This window comes from Nipponia nippon, unplaced genomic scaffold (assembly GCF_047370975.1).
Source record: "Nipponia nippon isolate SJK-2023a ecotype South Korea unplaced genomic scaffold, ASM4737097v1 scaffold_4, whole genome shotgun sequence".
Taxonomy (NCBI): Eukaryota; Metazoa; Chordata; class Aves; order Pelecaniformes; family Threskiornithidae; genus Nipponia; species Nipponia nippon.
In genome coordinates this window covers 72,266,120-72,286,822 of record NW_028262358.1, presented here as the reverse complement: position 1 = coordinate 72,286,822, position 20,703 = coordinate 72,266,120, and the positions used below count along the sequence as shown (strand labels likewise).

The following is a 20,703-nucleotide window of genomic DNA, read 5'->3' as shown; positions in this document are numbered from 1 at the left end:
GAGCACTGAACTTAATTTACTTCTGGTATGTCTCAATTCAGCTGCATAAAACCATTTAACTCAAGGCTGCTGTCTATGTTCAGCTATGTATGTTTTTAGCATTTTTTCCTAAAAGGAGTGAATTAGTTCTTTTTAAATCTGGGCTGAATCCAAGAACGCTGTGTAGTCTGTGCAAAATGTGGTAATCTGAGAAAATTTTCCAAGTGGGTCACTGACAAGAATCATCTGTGTATGAAAAGAAGTTTCTTGTTAATGGTATTTCTAGATTAATGAGATTTTCTAGTCTGTTTTCACACTAACATATTTATTAGTTTTCATGAAGAGGATGTATGTCTTAAAAATGCTAAAATGATGTCAAAGTTTAAGTTAAAATGTGAAAATGTGTTTTCACTGTTACGTCTTGTATTTCAAAGCAGAGGAAGAAATAAGGGTTGAAGTGACAAAAGATTGCGTAAAGTCCATTCCTCCAAGTCTTTGGAACAAGTTTCAGTGACTCAGTCTGAACTTGAGATTTGTTTAGCTTTCTTAGCAATTAACATCTGTGAAATAAAAGGGAATTTGACTGAGAGTAAGCTCGGCTATGTTTGTGTGTTTTAGTTTGCTGAAATGGACTGAGATAAGGGCGTTTTGGTGCAACAAGTTCAGGTGAGAGTTAAAGTTTACTTACGCACTTTGGATTAGATTGAAGTCTAATTCATATTAATCTAATAAAATTCCATCAATAAACTTTGATGGAATTTTAGTAATTCAAAATCATGGTGCTGACAACCTTGCTTGTATCTTGCTTTTGACTCTCTAAGTCCAAAGCTTACATTGTAACGCATGTCGGGAGATTATTATGAGTTGCAACAATGCACTATGACCAGAGCTAATTTAGTTTTGGTCATGCTGAACTTCTTGAATAGTTGGTGTCTGAGCTCTAGTAAAATTCAGAGGATGCTGCAGGAGTACAATCTCGGGCTTGTTGCAAAGCCTAGGATCTTGCATCCAAATTATGATTGAACTGTGATCTACTTTAAAGCAAATAAAACCTAAGGGTGGTATACTCTTTTCCCCTCCCCCCCCCTTTCTTTTTTTTTCTTTTTTAATAGGTCAGTGGTCAGTGTATTTTGGCCAAAAATGAGGAGCTTGAAGTACAATTCCTGTGGGGAGAATGAACTTCAGTCTTTCTCCTAGGAGACTTATAACCATCAGGCTACCTCCAGTTTTTAAACTGTGTGGTTGCTGAAATAAATTCAAAGTTTGTTGGGTGAGACAGTAGACTGGATCCAAGATGCTGATACCCTAGATCCTGAGAGAAAGAGCTGTTGTGTGGGTGCGCTCTCTCGCGTTGCAGAATCTGACAGGGACTGAAATAATACCTTTTTTTTTCTTTATTTTTTATTTTTATTTGCCCTTCAGTGCCTTGCAACTTGGCTCGGAGTAGGAAGGAGAGGGAAGAGGCTTTTCAGGTTCAGTTCTTTGACGTAATTGCATTCATTGCCATGAACTCGATTTTACTTTCTGCGCTGTATGCTTATGAGATCCGCACCTGATAGAGTGCGGTGATAGCGTTGGGCTGTGGCGTGCAGTGTAGTGTCAGGCTCGTGGCTTTTACTGCTCTGCTGGGACTTCCTCTCATTGGCAAAAGAGGAAAGGTCAAGGTCCTGCTTGTAATCGGGAGTTCTGTTTGTACTTAGGGCAAATTCAGCAAAAGGCCTGCGTTAGGCTTCTGACTTTGAACTAGTGTTACCTTTTCTGTGGCCAGGGTAAATATGTACAGGTGGAAAAGGTCACTGGTCCCCTTGTGGGAAGTTCAGACTCGGAGGTCAGGGGATGCAGTGGTTACGTAAGTCACCTAAGGGGGTTTTTGTAACTTACTTTCTTGCTGTTGGGGATGCAAAGTGCCAGAAGGAAAGATGGTCTGGCTGTACTGTTGATGGACATGGAAATATTCTTCTTGCAGGCTAATTATATGAGGCCACCTTTGCCTAATAGCAGCTAACAGCATGCTGTGCCTGAAGTAATTCTGTCCAGGAAAAAAGCAGGCACAATGTATCAGAAGGCTAAAATGGGTGGATTGAAAACGAGAAGAAAGAGCTGGCCCCTTGGGACCACTGATAGATGTAAACAAACAAAAAAGCCAGTATGTGAACTGGAAGGATTTCTTACATTTTTCAAACATTTTATGGGAAAGCCAAGGTTAGATGTTCTTTGTCAAATCAAAATGATTATTTGAAATGTTTTTGAAATTAGAAGCTATATCCTGTTGTGACTGCTTGCTAGGACATTGATTCAATGGCAACCAAAAACAGTCACCGTAGTTTGATCATGTAGACATCCTAGCGGGAAGCAGGAATGAGGGTCCAAAATTTGCCTTCCCCGCCAGGGAAGTGCAGTTGGTGTCTGAAAAAAAGTAGGAACAAAATGTTTCCTCTTCCGATCATGTCCTTTCCTTCTGCCCTCCTGATTGAGGCTGTGCTGAAAGGGACGGAAGGCTGTTGGAGGGGAAAAAAATGCTGGAGATGTATCAGAGACTTAACAGTGCGTACATGGGGAGGGGAGGAACTACAGCTCTAGTTTGTGAGTAGTTTCAATGGATAGAGTTGAAAAATATACAGGAGTTGGACTTCCCTTTGTAAGCAACGTAAAAGGCATTACTGTCTACAAAGGTGAATATATAATAGACCAGATGCATGTCAGGAGTGGAGTTGCTGAATTTGCAAATATTTTTTGAGTTATTGATAGAAAAAAAATCTTGAGATATGTCTCTGTACTTATCTTCTCAGGGGAAGCCCTTGGGCGTGGAGTTGAATCATGGACAGATTAAACCATGATAGTGAGTCAATGAATGTATGAGGAAGGGTGTAGTCATAGATAGCTGGTAGTTTTTTACATCGGTAGCTCTAGCAGATCGTCAGGTATGATAGAGTGGACATTCACTTAAAATCTGCTATGACTGTGGCTTGCGTTTTTTTCTCAATATTTCAAGTAGCAAATTGTCAGACATGACCTCAAGAACCATAACAGACAATGCAATGACGAGTTTCAGTCAACAGGCAACACCAGAGAATGCGACATAAGGTTACTTTAATAGCAAACGGTTGAGTATCAGTGTTTACCAAGGAAAGAGGGACTCGAACATATCAAAGCATAACCATACCACAGCTGTTCAGTCTTACTTCCAGTCTGGACATTGAAGGTTCTACCAAAAGAAGCTTCACAAAATGCAGAAGTGAAACATTTTTCAGAAAGTTTTTAGCAACGCCAATCTATCCTCACTTGATTGTCTACAACTCTGGTATTATTAAAGCCAATGAAAGTAAAAGCAAGCATGAAGAAGTCAGTTTACTGAGAAAGTTAATTAAAATACCTTGTAAAATTACAAACAGACAATTGGTGGAATTGAATAGCTTCCTCGGACAACTCTCGTTTTGTGACCAAGTTGTCATTGTTATTATTTCTATAACATAGCTGAAAATGGATGTACTTTCTTCTTCCAGAACTTCAAATATGTCCGTCCGGTATAAACACCAAAGGATGATGAAACTCAAAACCAGCCTACATTTCATCGTTAATATCCCAGATGAATTTGATGGGCAGGGTCTTAATTTTCTCTTTAAGAACTTCATCAAACCTTTCACTCTGTGCCACTGTCATGGTGTTTTTCCAGTCTCCAATAGTGCCTGAGGAAAGAGGCAGTAAAGGGAGGTGAGAAGCAGAACATGCACCTCTCTGAAGCCCACTGCAAATAGTGCTAGTCTTGGGAAGCAATTCCTGGCTTCCTCAGCATCTCCCTTCGCTGGCCTGCCAAGTGAGGCTCTGTGTGCTCTTTTGAGGATGTGCTTCCAGGTCTAGGTGCTGTGAATAAAGCACAGTGTAGACCTATAACCCTGACTCCTCATAAAGTTATTCAACTTTTTTGGTGTTTTACTGATTCCTTTGGGATCAAAGAGGAAATTATTAAAAGCAACGCCTGCCATTTTTCTCTCAGTGCACCTCTTTAATCCTTGCAGGTTTCCTCTTACACTGAGCATTAGGACATCTTAGCAATGCCCAGGAGCCCAGGGATGCCATGTATGGACTCAGAGGGTAGTTGGTCAAGAAGGTCTATGCTCACACAACTAAGGTGACTCTTGCCTTGAAAAGTAAGAAACAGCAAAAAGAAAAAAAAAGTATTGTCTTAGCCCTGGCTCGGTACAACCCTTAAATCCTTTCCTGTATCTCACAGGCCTGTTACAACTTGCATTACGATCAATGAAACATTACTTTTTTATTATTGTCAGGAAAACATGGTAAAATCACTGATGCCACAGCAATAAAACTGCTCTTATAAATTTAATTTGCCACTAACCTGAACCCTCCCTCTGCAAATGGGGCATTCCAGCTGAGACCAGAAGCCCTAGGTTCGTCTCACACCAAGAAGCGTGGGATTAAATAGTTGTTGCAATGGACTGCTTCTACTTTACCTTTTCGTAGAAAACTCCCCTTGTCTTTCGCTACCATGTCATCTGGCAGGTTCTCATAGTTTGCCCTGGGATCTTTTCTCATGTTCTCAAACGTAGCCTGTCTCACAACGCTGTCCACGTCCTCTTCGCTCAGCTTCTTGCCTAGGAAGTCGCAGATCTTCAGCACAGCCCTTCTGAGATCCTGCAATAATGTTACTTTGAAGAGTCTTGACGATGCAAAGAACTAAATGCATACAGTAATGGAATTCAGTATAATAAAGGACATACATTTGGGTGCAAAACTGACCATGGTTTTTATGTGACCGTAGTCTCGCTTGCATCAGTTGAATATTGGAGAGCAGTGATGCTGCAGCTTGCTCACTGCAGCAACGTGCCCTTGGAGATGGGGAATTCTGTGTTCTGCTCCCCACGCTGCAAACCCAGTCTGCATTTCACGTTAGATGCCCCAGCAAAGTCACCCCTGGAATCACGTCTGTCACGGTGAAGGCACTCAACCCGTGGGGGTTTTGTCAGTCGTCTTGTCCTAGCAAGGGACTCAACATGAGCAATCCTAGGCTCCGAAGGGTGAGGGGCCAGTGCGGTGGCACGTGACGTGGGCTGGGGCGCTCTGGGGCTTGCCCATGAGGAGAAGGGCAGCCACTTTGCAGAAATGAGAAGTCGCACAAAGGTGTGGGCAGCCACCGACCAGGAAACCTCTGGTCGGCAATTCAAGAGCTCCTCAAGTACTTTAAAGCCTGCCTCCTAAGCACTTCTTTCCTTTAGTGGAACTGTCCTTATGAGCATAACATTCCTGTTGAAGATACTTGCGAAAGTCTTGCTCTGTACTATTTCAGAAAGGGTTTTTTGGGGTGGCAGTGAAGATAACTTGTCATATCGGAAAATGTTTTACCTAATAATTGTCTAGTAGTTGATAAGACCTTGAACCAATGAGACAAATGACTTCATCCTCTCAGAAGTCTCAATTTGAATCTGCTCCACAACGGATTAAGCACTTTCCAATAGAAGTGTAATTATAAAGAGCTGTCTGAAAATGCACTTAAAATAGGAAAAAAATATCTTGAATACAGTGATACTAATTGACCTCACCTTTTTCATTTCTTCATAGGTAAGGAAGAGTATATTGAAATCCTCTGCGTGACTGTACCAGCCTGCAACATGATCCAGCCACGAACTGGCAAGTACTTAGCAAGGGAAATTATTAAAACAAAAAAATAAAGAGAAATGCTATTAACAGCTAGCAGTAAAACAGTAAAATTATCAGTCATTTAGGTCTTTGAAAGGGTTTTTATAAATAATATTTTTTGATAATTTGAGGGATGCACGCTCACAGTCTTTGTGACAATTCTCTGAGCTAATGTGGCAACTCCTCTTTTGTTTCTAGAAATCTGAACTAATACTGACAGAAGCAAAAAACTACTTCTCTATCTTTGCTGTACAGTGTCTATTCCTATGGGTTCAGCTCCACTAACCAAGTGCAGAAAGTCTTAAGAGATTTTCAGTCATAACGGTTATATTCTGAATTAGCATCCAATTCAGATAAAATAAGCAGCTTGCATGTTGTTGTGGAGCAGCAAAGCCACGAATATGCTACTCCCTTTGGACCAGCTTTCATCAGAAAATAGTGTCAAACTCAGACAGCCTCTGCAGCTTTGGATTCAGGTTACAGCATAGCTGAGGATTCTGGTAATTGATATTTATTGACATAATTGTTCTCCATTCAATCTGAGGTCATGGAATAGGATTTGGGCTCCTTAGTAAAAATGGTATCTTACCTTTGCCAGCTAAAAATCTCTCCATAAAAAGGTTAAAATCTGGTATTTCCTCTAGTGTGGATATGAATTTGGAGAAGTGGTAGTAAGAAACCACAACATCCTTAGGGTTCCTGGTAACATAAATAACCTGCAAAACAATAAGACGACTAGTCTCGGAGATATTAAAGGACTCCATTACCCTGACCATCAATGCATTTTTCCATACAGGTCCCACTAAAAATGTGTGAAAACGGTTTGAAGGTGACAATCACATTAGGTAAATTCTGGATGACATAGTGCTGTCAATTTGTTTATAGGTGGTGGTATTTTTGTAGTTGCAGTCATTCAGTGCCTGCGGCTAACTCTCTCCACAGGATCAGTGTTACAGGCTTCAGTGATACTGTTCACTTGTGCAAGGCAGTCAGGCTGCAATAACAACACTAGAAAATCATTAGGTTGATTCAGCTTCACATTTCTGTGTACAGTCACAATGAAATGAAGAAGAGTTTCTTGTAAATCCCAGCTTTGGTAGTGTTGACGGCATCCTTACTCTGTGACCTAAACTCCTGGCCTGTGGTGCTGGTGCCAAAGGCAAGCACACAGGCAGATTTTGAATGACAGGTAAGAGAGAGCCCTGGCATCTTAAAAGGAGCTGTTACGGGCAAGGGTTGTTTTGGCTCCTGCTGACTCCTGACCACATGAAAGCTGCTGCCTCAGACACGGACCAGACACCACCAGTGAGGTGGGCAGCCTTCTGCCTCTTGACTGGCAGCATGTGCCAGCTTCTGCTAAGTTTCTGCTCCTTAACACTTAGTGTCTAATTAGGGAGAGAAAACAGAGCCTGGCATGTCACCCTTACGAGGTTACAAATGCTTGCAGGGAGAGACAGAAAAATCATGCTCTCAGACTGCCTTTCGAACGGGATAAAATGACTACTTTTGACTCCTGCTTAATTGAAAATGTATCTGATTATCTTTAGCAAAACCAAAACCATTATTTCCAAGGTATATAAAATAAGGATTCCTAAACACATTGCAGGAAAACTCAATAAACGCCTAGTTCAAAAGTTCTGACCTGAAATCACAAAAAAAAGTTTTTCTATGGTTTGATACAAAATACAAACAGCCTGAGTGACATATCCAAGCAGAGGTGGAAAAGACTTCCCCCCACAAGCAATGTTTTTCTGAAGTCACAACAATTTCCAAATTTTCTGACATGCATGCTCTGTGTGATTTTGGGGCAATTTTCTCAGTCCTTGTTGGGCATCATTTGGATTTCAGATCTTCTGCATGTGAGCTTTCTCTTCCAAACTTCACTGCTACCGTGAAGAAAATGGTGAGCACATTGCAGTTTCCCATTACACCTGTATCTGTGAAGAAGGTAACAGCAGGACTAAGAGCTTGCCTCCATAGCCCCTGTGGGCAGAGCTTTGCCACACCTCTCTGCTCAGTCAGCCATGGGAAGCCCTACATCAGAAATGAGGATGGAAGGGGCAGAAGTTATTGGGACCACTATAAGAAAGACTAGCAGAAGTATGAGATCCTTTGCCAGGGAGCAAAGTAAGTTTTCTGTAAGGCGGCTAAGGCAATTCTTGGTGTGCTGTTAGAAGTATACATCCCATATACATCTTCAGACTTGCCCGTATGTCCATGTTCCATCAGTGAGCCTTAGTGTAGTAGCCCGGTTACACCTGTTTCTAAGGAGAAGGTCCCTGATCTCCCCACATAGACAAAGCAGGTCATATTTATACTGAGACATGGGGAACTGAAAGAGGAAAAAGATAGGATTTGGACCAATTCACTGAGGCAAATTGGCATGACTGGTTTTAAGGAAATTGTAAAAATAACATCACTTACACGTCCTCTTTTGTTTCTCAGGTCTCTTGGAACTAAATAGTAAGGCAGGTGGGTGGCAAAAACACGAGGCAAAGGAAGAGCTGCATAATCCTTATTTTGTATATTGTATTCCAGCCATGGGATTCTTTCCATGGTCTCCATATTTTCTCTTCCATTGCGGTGGCCTTCATGAATTATTAAGCTCAAAATGTTCTGAGTCCACACAGTTCCTGAGAAGGAAATCTTTTTATTTGAATCTTGCTTGATTTTTTTTTTTAATTAAAGATAGCATATTGTCATAAACAGAGCCTCTGCACAGCTATAATGATTTTCACTTTGTGACTATAAACACAGCCTCACATACTGAAGAAAGCAAGCATTGTCTTGGTGACTGTTGAGTGCAGAAGGGAAGCATATTTTTGTTTTGTCCCTGCAGAAAAGCTATGGCCAGTAACTACACCTTCAGTTCCTTCACCCGGTATACTCAACTTCCACACAAATTATGTCTGTCCTCACCCTCTTGTAGCAACAGGAATTGCTGCATCTCTGTGGGCCATGCACCTGAAAATATCTCATACTGAGTGGATCTGGAAAAGACCTTTGCTTCCAGAACTCCTGCAAAGTGTTGCAAGATGTCATGAAACAAACAGCTGATAACACCATGTTTGTAAAGCACAAATGACCTCCACAAAGCAAATGCTTGTGGCAACAGGCTCTCTAAAGTTCCTTGGGGAAGGTCTGGCTCCTGGGTCACAGCTGCTGGCAAGGATGATCTAAAAAAGTGGGACCATGAAGGTGTCGGACTGCCATGCCAGTATGTTCATGTGTCAGCTGGTAATCGTGGGAGGCAAATTCTGAATGATTAGCCCACTTGGGCAATGAGCAGAATTGTTTAGCTCCAGGTCCTCCGGCCTTCTCAGCACTATGCTAGCACTGGTTCCTTTCCCCTTTTATACCATAGGCCAGTAAAGATGGACACTTGAGAGAATTCAAATCAATGGAGAAAACCATTGAATTATTGCTGTAGGTTACCCTGAACAAGCACAGAGAAAGGAAGGCATCTGAAACTGAAGACTAGTTGTTAAGACCTCATCTGGGAAGGAAGCTCTTGGTTCTGGAGATTAGACTGTATGCATGTTGTAGGTTTAAAGTCACTGGGCAAGAAAAAGAAATAGCCCTAGGATTCAGAGGAACAACACCCAGTGATTTCACAGCTGTGTTGACTGTGTTGCACAGCTTGGCATAATCAACCTGGAGAATTTTTCTGCACAGTGGTAGAAATTCAACAGAAGGATTGGAGGGTACCTTAGATTGATGAGGAAGAAAGAGGATGGTGGGGCAGGATAAAGGAAGAGGTGTAAATGAGAGAGAGATGACATTCTGTGCAATTCATAACTCAAAATCATCTTCCAAGTCCTTCCCGTTCCAGGGTAGCCCATTGCTTTGCAACACAAAACTCCTACTTCCAAAGATGTGCTCATGTCAGCAGTGTAATGTCTTTACCCCTTAAATACTGCCTTCTCATCCTCCCTCTCTGCCTTACCTGAACAGCTCGCCCTGGTGCTGCCTGATGATGAGCTAGCATCACCTGGGGTCCCCGTCCCCTCACTCTGTCACCCACAATCCCTCCACAGGCTTTTTGTATCACATCTACCTTCACCACAACCACACCTGGTGCTCCCTGCCTCTCCTTCAGGGCTTCGCTCAAGAATGTCTTTCTGCCTCAGGTATTTCGCTGAATACCTGAGGGAATACTGAATTCCAGCAAGATGTTCAGTGACCCTAAGAAAAGGACAAATGCTAACATAACACTGGTTATGTTATCCGAAGGCTGTATCTTGAAGGCTGCTAAAGAAAACCAAAGGAAAATGGCAGAGGTTCCCAAGAGCACAAACTTCTAGAAGAGGGTAGCAGAGGCCTTGAAAGTACAAGCACAGATTGGTACCAGAGATGTCAAGGCTTTAGTCATAAATCACTGCTTAATGCATGATCGAGTCATTAATTACTAATCAGTAAAGAAATGCAGTCTTGAAAAATGAGTCGGACAGTTTTAGAGCATAAAGTGAACCTGTATGGAAACATACAGGTCTTGGCATGTCAAGGCTTTAGATTTCATGTAAGACGACAGTGAAGCCAGGTGGTTGCTCAGTTGCATTTGCTTCAGAAATAGGAAGGCAAAATTCATCACACTAGTGTCCTGTATTGCTATATAGGTAAATAGCACTTAATTATTCTTGAAAGGAGGTATATATATCATTCACTCACATTTGCTCTGATCACCTGCTTGGTTGTAACTTGGATGCAGCAACCCCCAAACCACCTTCCATGTGAGCCCACAAATCATTCCAGATATCCCACAATCATTAACAACACTCATGCACTCAGCCCTGCCAAAACTATGTATGTGTTTTGTGAGGCACAGGAGGTCAGTTTGGATTGTGTGTAGCTTGCTCTGAGTATACCTACAAGATTGAGTCCAAGAATGAGGTAGACCAGTTCAGCTGGACACGAGCAGGAACCTTGTGTCTGGCTGTTCAGGCCATGGCTATGCAGGGTTTGTACTTAATGCTACACTGCATATACTCAGAGATGATTCAGGTCTAAAAGCAAAGCTAACAGCCCCAAGTACTTCTGCAGTTAGATGGCTGGATAAAGGCAGATTTTTCCCCCCTTTAGAAACAATTCCATTCTTACCTGATTTTGGGTAAGTAGCTAGAAATACGTCACTATCTTTGATTTCAAAATCCTCCAGGGAAGCTACATACTCAGGTGATGTATTCAAAGCAAAATAAAACCCTTTGTAGTTGAATACATAGTCTTTTGATGGTTCCATTGTTAATCTATTGTCTTTGTAAGTGAATAACCTGCAAAAAGAAAATATAAAGTTATATCTTTTTCTTTGGTTGTCATCTCACAGAAACAAACAAATGAGTAATTCAAACAAAGAATCCAGTGCTGGCAAATTTTAGCAAAATGCATTTCAGCAAAATTCTGGAAACAATAGACTGAAATTTAGCTTTCAGATTTTCACAAGAACATCACCCAGGATACATTTCTAATAAAAAAGAAAAAAAGAAAGGTGTATAGCAATACCCTTTACTCATATACAAGTGTATGCTACGTGCATGTAAAAAGTAATGTAACTGAAGGCAACCCATGTAAAAATCATTTGTCAAGATTCCTCTAGGATCTGAGTGACTGTAGAGTTTTCTTTGGGATGTCAGTAGCCCTTGAACAGAGCTAGCTTAACTACTAAGCTCTCATTCTGAACTCTGTGACTGAAACTGTGTTCAGAATGTCTTATTAAAATTTCTGCCTCCTACTTATTCTCTGTCTCATTACTAATGTTTCTGCCATAGTCAGCATAATTTCTGCATACTAGGATGGCTAATCATGAACGTGTGTTATCTTCTTAAACACGCCTACTGGTTTTATGAGAGTGTTGTCTTGTGTCTCATTAACACCATTGCCGTATATTTGCCAGAAAAAGACACTGATCATCATTGTTGTGGTGACCAGGGAAGAGCAAACACTTGGCGAGATACGGGAAAAGTAACAGAGAGACTGAAGGGACAGACTGACTCTTGTAGCTGAGCCAGAGCCAAATGGAGCATCTAGGTTTGAAGGTTTTGGTCTATGTCTCTTCTGCAGTCTTTGAGCTGAACGATACATCCATGGATTTCAGTGAGTTTAACATCCCAGTCTCTTCCTCCCTGCTCTGTAGATGAACCATTTATATATTTAATACCATTGGACAATGTACAAGCCTTTGCAGAAATGACATAAGCAAGTTCACTTCCAGACTTGGATATCACAAGCATTCTCTGATGTGGGTTAAAATATATTTGGAAGGAGAGACTTTCCTATCTGGAATTTTATCTGGGTTTCTGTCCCCTACCTTCCCCTTGCAATGTGACCACTCCCATGCCCTTTTGGACTCCTGCATTTGCCATTCCTTCACCGTCAGGATATCACCGTTGCTCCACTGTCGAGATATCACCCTTGCCCAAGTTTGTCAAATCAGCCCGTTGCGCAAGACATACCGGCCAAGCAATCCAAATTCACCACAAGAGGCAGTCCTTGGAAATGAGGCCGCCCATCCCACCTGTTATCATTAGGTTCTCTCCAGTTCATGCTCTGCTTCCCCTTTGCCTTCCTGGCCTGTGAACTCCCCTGGCCCCGCGCTGGCTCCCTGCCCGGCCCCGTGTCACCCCGCTGCGCCATGCCAGCACCCCTGCCTTTGGCGGGAGCACTGCCCTTCAACCCGCGCAGTCAAGGACGTGCCCTCCCGCCCGGGTGCCTCAGAAAGCACCTGGGGATATCTGGCGGCGTGGCTGCTCAGGCTGGTTGGCAGGGCAGGGGAAGGGACGCAGCAGCCACTGCCACAACTGGAGACGCCTGCTGCCCACTCTGCCAAAGATCCACGGGCAAAGAAATGCGGCTGGATGTCTCCTTCCCGGGAGTACTGACCCCGGTGCTTGTGCTGCCCGCCCTCCACCCGTGATGGTGGCGTGGGCCACGGCCAGGGCAGCGAGGGGAGCCGCCGCTGCATGTGCTGAGGGGCTGCCAGCCCCACCTCACGGCGACAGGCACCGCCGGCAGCAAAGCCTGTGAGGTGTTTCAGCCTCATGGCGAAGCCTGAGCTTCACTGATTGAAACAACCCCCAATGAATTGGAGCTGTAAATGGAGAAAAACCCACGCTTTGAAACCAAGGGATGGGTACACTTTTAAATTCAAGTTGTGATAACAAAGCTGGGTAAGCTGTCCTAAGAATGCAAAGATATGGAGAATGAGTGAAAAACATTACTGATACAGGAGAAAGAACAAGAAATTTGTGGGAAACAAAAAGGGGACACATTCAACACACAGTATACAGAAACCTTGATCTCATTCTGTCAAAAACATGAGTCTTTATATCACTTTTGGACAAAGGTTATTGCACTGCTTGTTTCTTACAGATGTATGACTATATCATGAAAAAGTATACCCTGGAAGAAAAGCCTTGCCCCGTTTCCTGGAAAGGGTCTTCATGATCTAGTGTATATGATGGGAGAAAAAATAAACATTCAGATGTGCCTGTACCAGCCAGCTATGCATCTCAAAAACGCATCTCAAAAACCTGTCTCCAAATGCAGACACAAAACTGTCTGCCAGTCAGTCTCCTAAATCCACAGTGACCACACACTTTTACTCTGCTTAGTTAATTATCTCACAGCTATGACTCCAATTTCTTTGTTGAGTGATAGAGAAAAGCCCATGTGAGACTCCGGTTTCCCCATCAGCACTGAGATAACCCTGCTGCAGACAGCCGTCCTCCACTCAAGCACGGACCAGCTCTAGCCCCTAGTCTTCTGCAAATCTTTCTGGCAGTACATGCCAAAACCACCTGCAAAAGAGGTCTACGTACAATTGTTATTATTTTACTGAGAGGGTAATAGAGCATCATTTAACTCACAGATCTACCGTTCTAATAATTTCAGGCATACTTACCTCCTCTGCTCTCCGTTCGGTGCCCACGGAGACGTATGCTACTACTTCCCAGCTCAGTGAACGCGAGTAATTCTAGAGATGTGTGAGCTGCGCGTTTCCTTTTTAACTGAGATGTGAACCCATGAGCACCGTGCTGGTTGGCTTGCTTTCAATATTTGCTTATCTTTAACACAGACAGGGATCAGAGAACTAATATAACTCACGAAAAAGTGAAAGCAGTCCAGAAAGATTTTTTAAATTATTTCAATGCTCATTTTGATTTCTGTTCCTCCTTTTTTTATCAATAGCATTATCGAGGAAGGTTGGAGAGGAGCAGAAGTGAATAAAATCTTTTGCTTTTTGCTACATTTTGGATTTTTTTCTCAGCTTTCACTGAACTTTTGCCCAAATTGTTTTTTATCTCCAAGCTACATGTGACAGTAGTCACAAAGAATAACCTGAATCCACTACTCCACCAAAGTGGTTGATCAGACCGGTCCAACCTGGTCCCAGCCATGAGCCTGGAATGAGCTACTTGGGTTATGTGTAACTTAACACATGTATGTGCTCGTGTTAAGTCTTCCTGTGAGGTATTTTATAACTGAAATAAAACAATGCCTGAGACAATTCTCACTGAAACCTGCACTCCACCAACATCACAAAGACGAACACTTTGTTCCCCAGTTCTGTGTTGTGTTTTGTATAGGATTACTTTTTAACCTGGATCAATTCCCCAGGTGGTCCCCAAACTTGCACAACCGATCAGTCAGGTTGGTCAGCATGTGAATGAGCCAGAAAGAGGAGTAGGGCGGAGTTTTTTTCACCACAGAGGAAACACTTATCGTGAAAGATTAACCCTGTTCTGCTTTGCTTTCTGCTCCAATCAGGCGTGTTTCTAGTATTTTGTAACTGCAATTTCTATTCTAAAAGTGTTTAATAATAATGGAAGACAACATCTCTTGATCCCAAAACCAGATGGGGAGGTGCTCCACCAGATGTTCCAGCTCCTGGCACATCATTCTGAAGAATCCAAAGAGTAATAGCTATGGTCCCACATCAGCTTTGTGAGCTAGCTGGAGAGCCAACAAGGTGTGAGTTAGGGCAAGAAGTGATATTTTCCAGTGAAAAGAAATAGCATGTAAAGCCATTTGGCCGTTGGACAGACAGTGAATGGGGAAAGTATATGAATCCTAAGGATATTGTAGAACATCAGCATGCTAAAGTTAGGATTTGTCCCTGTTTGTCACTAACATTGAACTACAGTCTGTCTGCAGTTAATTGAACACAGGTTTCATGTATATTATATTTTCCAGGATAAATAGTCCATTGCAATATGAATAATTAACCTTGGGATCCAAATACCTAACATATTGTAGGTGTAGTTCCACAAAGTTCAGTAGGAAACTGGGAAAGGAAATGTACGGTTTATTGTATAATTTAAACAAAACCAATGTCCTAGGTGCTATTAACATCTTATGTCCTTCTCTGGTTGTTTCCTCTGGTACTTTGCGTCAATGCATTTCTGTACATACTAATCAGTTCTTTCACAGTGACAGCAAACTGGTGTAGCTCTGAAGCTCCCTATACAGTCAATAGACAGGTCTCCTGCCCACCTATACTGTAAAATTAAAATGTAAAGCAAATGCCTAAATTAGGCACATTGAATCCCACAATAAGTTTCATATAAGTTACTGCAAAATACATTCAACGTATCATAGCAAAAAAGGGCAAACTAAATTGGACCACTTCAACACTCATTTTAGGAATCTGCATAGGAACAGATTATTGCCCACCAACTGAGGAAAAAAAAATAAAAGGTTTGCAAAGCATTCCTTTGCTTTAAACATGCCTCAGGTACTATTACATAGCAATAACATCTAGTATTGACTCTTCTTGCACAAAATCCATGCCAAAGATACATGATGCCTGAGTTACTAGAGAAGCTTCTCAGAAGTTAGCATTACCTAAGGGCCACAGTCAGTGTGGAAGGCTAAATGTAGCCATTTCTCAGGAATACTGTGTCTGCTCTCTTCTACGGGATTTCTGTCACCGGCATACTTGTCTCCCTCTTTCTTTCACTCCTGTAATTCACAACTGAATGTGTTTTACCTGTGTGTCTTGTATCCAAGTTCCCAGGTTCAGCAAAGTGGCAGGGGGATTTTAGGTTGCCACAACAATTCTAAAACAGCATGAAATGGATTTATCTTTGGAAGATGAGGTGTTCGAACAGGGTTTTTTTGTGTATCATCATCCCCACTAATGCACCAGAGCAGGATTCCAGCAGAGATGCTTAAACAAGTGCTGTTGAGGGTACATGTTTTCAGAGACAGTTTTCTCTCTGAGAGCCATTAGTTTCTGTTTTGTCCCCAGAGTTTTCTAGCTAGAGAGAGGGAAGAGTTTGGTGCATTTTACACTGCAGAAAAATGAACAGGGTGAAAGTGAGGCCTGAGAAATTTTGGAAAGAGTTATAGGAACAGTGGCAAAGCCAAACAACCCTAAATGTATATGCTGCACAGTGGGAATCACATGCTTTCACATAACATGAGTGGTACGTGAAAAGGAGATGTTGCCAGGGCAAAGTGTGTAGGCAGTCACAAAGGGGATTGGGCTAATTTTCCTCAGCAAAGGATATAGAATGGTGAACCAAATAGGTTTACCATTTGGTGAAACAAATTCTGAATTTTCTATAATTATGTGTGTTATTTGCACATTTTAACTTGCATTTATCTGTTACTTTTCTTCTGGGAAAGCAAAGTAGTTAACATAAATTTCAGTGACTTAGCTGCAAGCTAGCTGCGAGTGCTCGCTCCTTGACTCATACGCTCCAGTGGGTATGTAAGTAAATATGAATTTCCATGCTGGTTTCAAATGGATCAAAAAAGCCTCGAAAACAAGCTAGTCCAGCTAAAAAAAAAAGTGTTCAATCAACCCTAATATTTTTCAGTCTTTCTTTAGATACAAAGTCATTTTACAAAGTTAAGCTCATAGGGAATGGGATGAATCATAGAATCATAGAATGCTTTGGGAAGGAAGGGACCTTTAAAGTCCATCTAGTCCATCCTCCCTGCAACTGGCAGGGACATCTACAACTAGATCAGGTTGCTCAGAGCCCCATCCAGCCTGGCCTTGAAGGTTTCCAAGGATGGGGCATCTGCCACCTCTCTGGGCAACCCGTTCCAGTGTTTCACTACCCTCATTGTGAAAAATTTCTTCCTTATATCCGGTCTGAATCTGCCCTCTTTTAGTTTAAAACCATTACCCCTTGTCCTATCGCTATTGGCCCTACTAAAAAGTCTGTCTCCATCTTTCTTATAAGCCCCCTTTAAGTATTGAAAGGCTGGGAATCTTGGGATGGGATGCTGCATTATAACCCATTTTTCACAGGTTCTGCTTTTACTGGGAAATCAAAGTCATAACGAAACTGAAAGATGAATGATTTACAAGAGTGTGTTAAATTTTTCATGGACAATCTGAGAACATCGTGCCCATGAAAGCAACCGCCAACTGGAAAACAGCTTTTTAAAAACTATAATGATTTTTTTTCAATAATTTACAATATTAAAACCCACTAGAGTAAGAGGAAACGGAGAGGAATGTTAAAAATTATAAGCATTAAATGTTGTAAAATATGTCTGGCCTAAGAAACATGATAAAATCAATGATATGGCAACAAGATCACCTTTGAGTTAGGCCTAAAACTCTCTCTTTTAACAAAGTTTAGCCACTTACTTTGGCTAGAGCTGAGCATTGAACTCTCCATTTCACACAACACTGTGGAGCCATCTCCTTGCATTTCCTGCCTTACAGTATAATATGCCTGTGGTCACACAGTTAGCCATGCATTTAATTCACATTTGCGTGTGTGTGCACATGTTTTAACAGGAAAACAAACAAACAAACAAACAAACTTGAAAAGGCCGGGACTGAAGAACATGATTTTCTTTTCTCTCAGTTGGAGTAAAGACCTCAAATCCTTCCAATTGCTTTCCATGACCAGCAGCTGAAAAGCATTACACCATCTACACAGTTTTCTGTATGCATAGCAAAATTTATCAACGAGATATCTTGTTACTTCTGTCTTGGCTGTTCCTCTCTAAAATTTCTGTATCTTCTCCACAAGCCTCCACCTTCTCAGGAACTATTTAAAGTGTTGTTGGCTTACTCTGTTGTAATGTTGTTTGCTTAACCCTGTTACACTTTCTTGTATTCAAGGTATTTACAAGTACTTGTCTTTTACAGCTCTGCTTTTCTCCCTTTAGCCTGATTTTTGTATCTTCAGATGTAACCTGTCCCCACCACAGTCTCTGGTTCATCTCTTATTCAGATTTTTTTTGTCAGAGCTATAGATTTTCAACACAACATCTCTCAGATCCTGCAACGGAAGAAGTAGACGGGGGCTGGAGGAGAATACTATTAAATATGCCATTATACTCCATTCAAGACGAGGTTTATCACGGCACATTGACACTTTACCTCTCAGTGCCACTTTGAATAAGGTTAAGAAGTGCCAAAAGCTGTATGTTGGAAAGCAGAACTCTTGACGTCTCTGGATTAGAACCAATTAATGGAAAAATCTTTATTTGCTTAGTCTGTCTACTTTGAGACTATTCTTGTCCAAGTGAGGTGATGGGCTAATGCTGATTTTGGTCTTTAAAGTCTTCAAATTTTTTTTCTCAAAATTCTACAGATTCTCCAGTTTGTTAAACCACTGCAAGGGACACAGGCTTTTTTCTGTGGAAGTTAAGCTAGGATGCCACAAACTATATTATAGATGACATAACACACAAAAACCAGAGCTGTAACCTTGTGGCCACTAGCTGTCCATAGAGGAATGGAGAATATTACCCCATTGAAAACTGCTGAACATCTACGAATGAGGACTAGACTCTGCATGTTTTTCACTGATAAGTCTTGCACACTGTGATCCCACCTAGAATATGATTTGTCCTGTGTTATCATGTAGCAAACAGCGCAGTTAAAGTTGCAGCTCATTGCCTACATTGTACTGTAAGTTTGAGGTGAAAGGTAAATGAGAATAATAGCTGTAGTGAAAACATGATATGAACTTGTGTCCCTGTGAGGAAAATTATTGCCTGAAAAGTGCACAGAAAAGAAAATGGCAGACTGCAGAGAGTAGAATTCACTCCATAGCCCTGCTTCTGGGGACAGCAAGGAAAGAGATTGGAAAGGTGACAAAAATCCTTACTTGTTTGCTTCTTTGTTTATTGTGTCACTATCATGCAATTATTTTTATCAATTATAACTTACTTAATTATTCTTCTGTTACAGATGATTCATATCCTTTGACGAATATCTTCCCTCACCAATACTGCCTAGTTCATGGAGGGATCATATAATGGATCTGAGGCTGATGCAGCCATAGATACAATTTCAAATATTCTCTTCCTTACCCACAAGGAAATTAACAAGGGGAAGACAATGAATAACACTGCACTTAAAATATTGTATCTACTTTTAATTTGCTCACACAACATAGTGTACAAGAGATTAAAATGTATGAAACTCTTGAGTAAGTAAGAGCTACTGATCTGATTTGCACAAAATCTGGGTTTTTCAAAGTTTTTGGAAAAAAACAAAGAAGAGTAACAGTACCAAATCAAGAACCAGGTAGTGACATTTGCAGAAAAAATTTCTGTGGGATTTAGATGTGGACTTCTCCCTGCACTTTTAACATTTCCACAAGAAGGAGGATGTGAGATCATTGCTCACCATGTCTGTCACCCCACAACCCTCCCTTCTTCTCAGTGCAAAACTGTAGGCATGACGCACCCAAAGTGTAGATGGCTTTCTACATTTACATAGCTATATGAGCTGCAGGTGTGAACGCACTGTGATTTATAGTATACAGATACACAAGTAAACCCTCTGGCAAAAACTGTTTCTTTATCAGACCACATCCAAAAGAACAGTGCCTTGAGCTGAAACTTTCATTTGTCCATTTGGTTTTGCTTTTTGTTTTCTTTTTTCTGTTGGCAGGCTCTGGAGGTGGAGAAGGGAAAGGGAAGAAACAAGGCTTCAAAAGCTCCTAAATCCACCATTCACATGGAGGCAGAGAAGTTTATGCTGGGAGCATAGGTTAAGGACAAGGGCTGATAATGCATTATCTCTAAACAAGTTGCAGAAATAACATTTTCTCTTACCTCTCTGCTCTTTCCTTTCCTGGAGCTAAATGGTAAAGTAAGTGCATAGCAAACAAATGAGGTGATAGTCCATGTTATTTAAAATAAAGCCCTGCCATAGATTCCTAGCCCTTATTTCCATGCCTCCATTTCTTCAGAAAATATTAAACTCAAAATATTCTGAGCCCACATAGTCTCTTGAAAGAAAATAAAGGCCCCTGAAGGGTATTTTATGATCGTATTTTTTTATTTAGGTGTAATAGTACCTCATAAACATATCTTTTAACAGCTGTCTTTGGTTTCAGGTTATCTAAGTCGAAGTGTACATTTGAAGGTAAAAAAGTGATAAACTCTTGGAATTCATCTGTGCAGCTGGAAAGCATTTTGGTAAACTATGACAGCACTGCAGATCAGCCATGGCCTCGTCTGTCATCTGACAAGCATTATATTGCCAGCCTCCATGACAGGCCAAGAGTGACAAAAAGAACTGAGCTTTCTCCTCAGTTCCGCTGTATGCAGAGGTATCTCTGTACAGAGTACGTGGAACAGGTCACTGATACATACGATATCTTCTGTTTTAAAGCATTTGGAAATGCTATTTGATTTAAAGGAGCCTGAAAAATATTGTGGACTGCCGTGGACGAGCTGGTGTGCTTATATGGTCAGAGCTCAGCGTAGCCCTTGAGAGAGCCAAGGCAGATGAAGGACTGTATCTAGAGGATACTACTATTACATTATGTTCCTCCCAGTGCTGACCCAAAGGTTGAGCCCTTGTAAAAGATTGAAAAACACGCTAGTTCTTTAGGAATAAGTTGAATTCAAAACTCAACAGAGGACATCATAATTCATTTTTCCGTAACACCTCTGACTTCTTCCTAGCAGAAACTGATGTGCTGGTAACAGAACATGTAAAACTGGAACAACGCTATTTATAAAATCTTCATGGAGGAAGAGGGAAAATAAAGCAATCTTTGCCTTTTGTGGAAAGCTCAGCTACCTGTCCTGGTTTCAGCTGGGATAGAGTTAATTTTCTTCCTAGTAGCTGGTATAGTGCTGTGG

At 41.5% G+C, this 20,703-nt stretch overlaps 1 protein-coding gene across 3 annotated transcripts in view; it reads right to left on the bottom strand.

Annotated features, from left to right (window-relative positions):
- Nucleotides 1–1,443: 1,443 nt before the first annotated feature.
- The window catches only part of LOC104008682 (amine sulfotransferase), a 26,709-nt gene continuing 7,449 nt past the window's right edge, over nt 1,444–20,703 (bottom strand). For 2 of the 3 annotated variants that reach the window (XM_087773354.1, XM_087773355.1), the window contains 6 exons: nt 10,729–10,898; nt 8,056–8,264; nt 6,221–6,347; nt 5,535–5,629; nt 4,449–4,629; nt 1,444–3,665 (listed from right to left, as the gene is read on the bottom strand). In XM_087773354.1, coding sequence (XP_087629480.1) covers nt 3,541–3,665; nt 4,449–4,629; nt 5,535–5,629; nt 6,221–6,347; nt 8,056–8,264; nt 10,729–10,898 — 907 coding nt within the window. In that variant the 3' untranslated portion in view covers nt 1,444–3,540. Of the gene's footprint in view, nt 3,666–4,448; nt 4,630–5,534; nt 5,630–6,220; nt 6,348–8,055; nt 8,265–10,728; nt 10,899–13,525; nt 13,704–20,703 lie in introns of those variants that run through there. The other variant, XM_009460582.2, reaches the window with a different exon arrangement.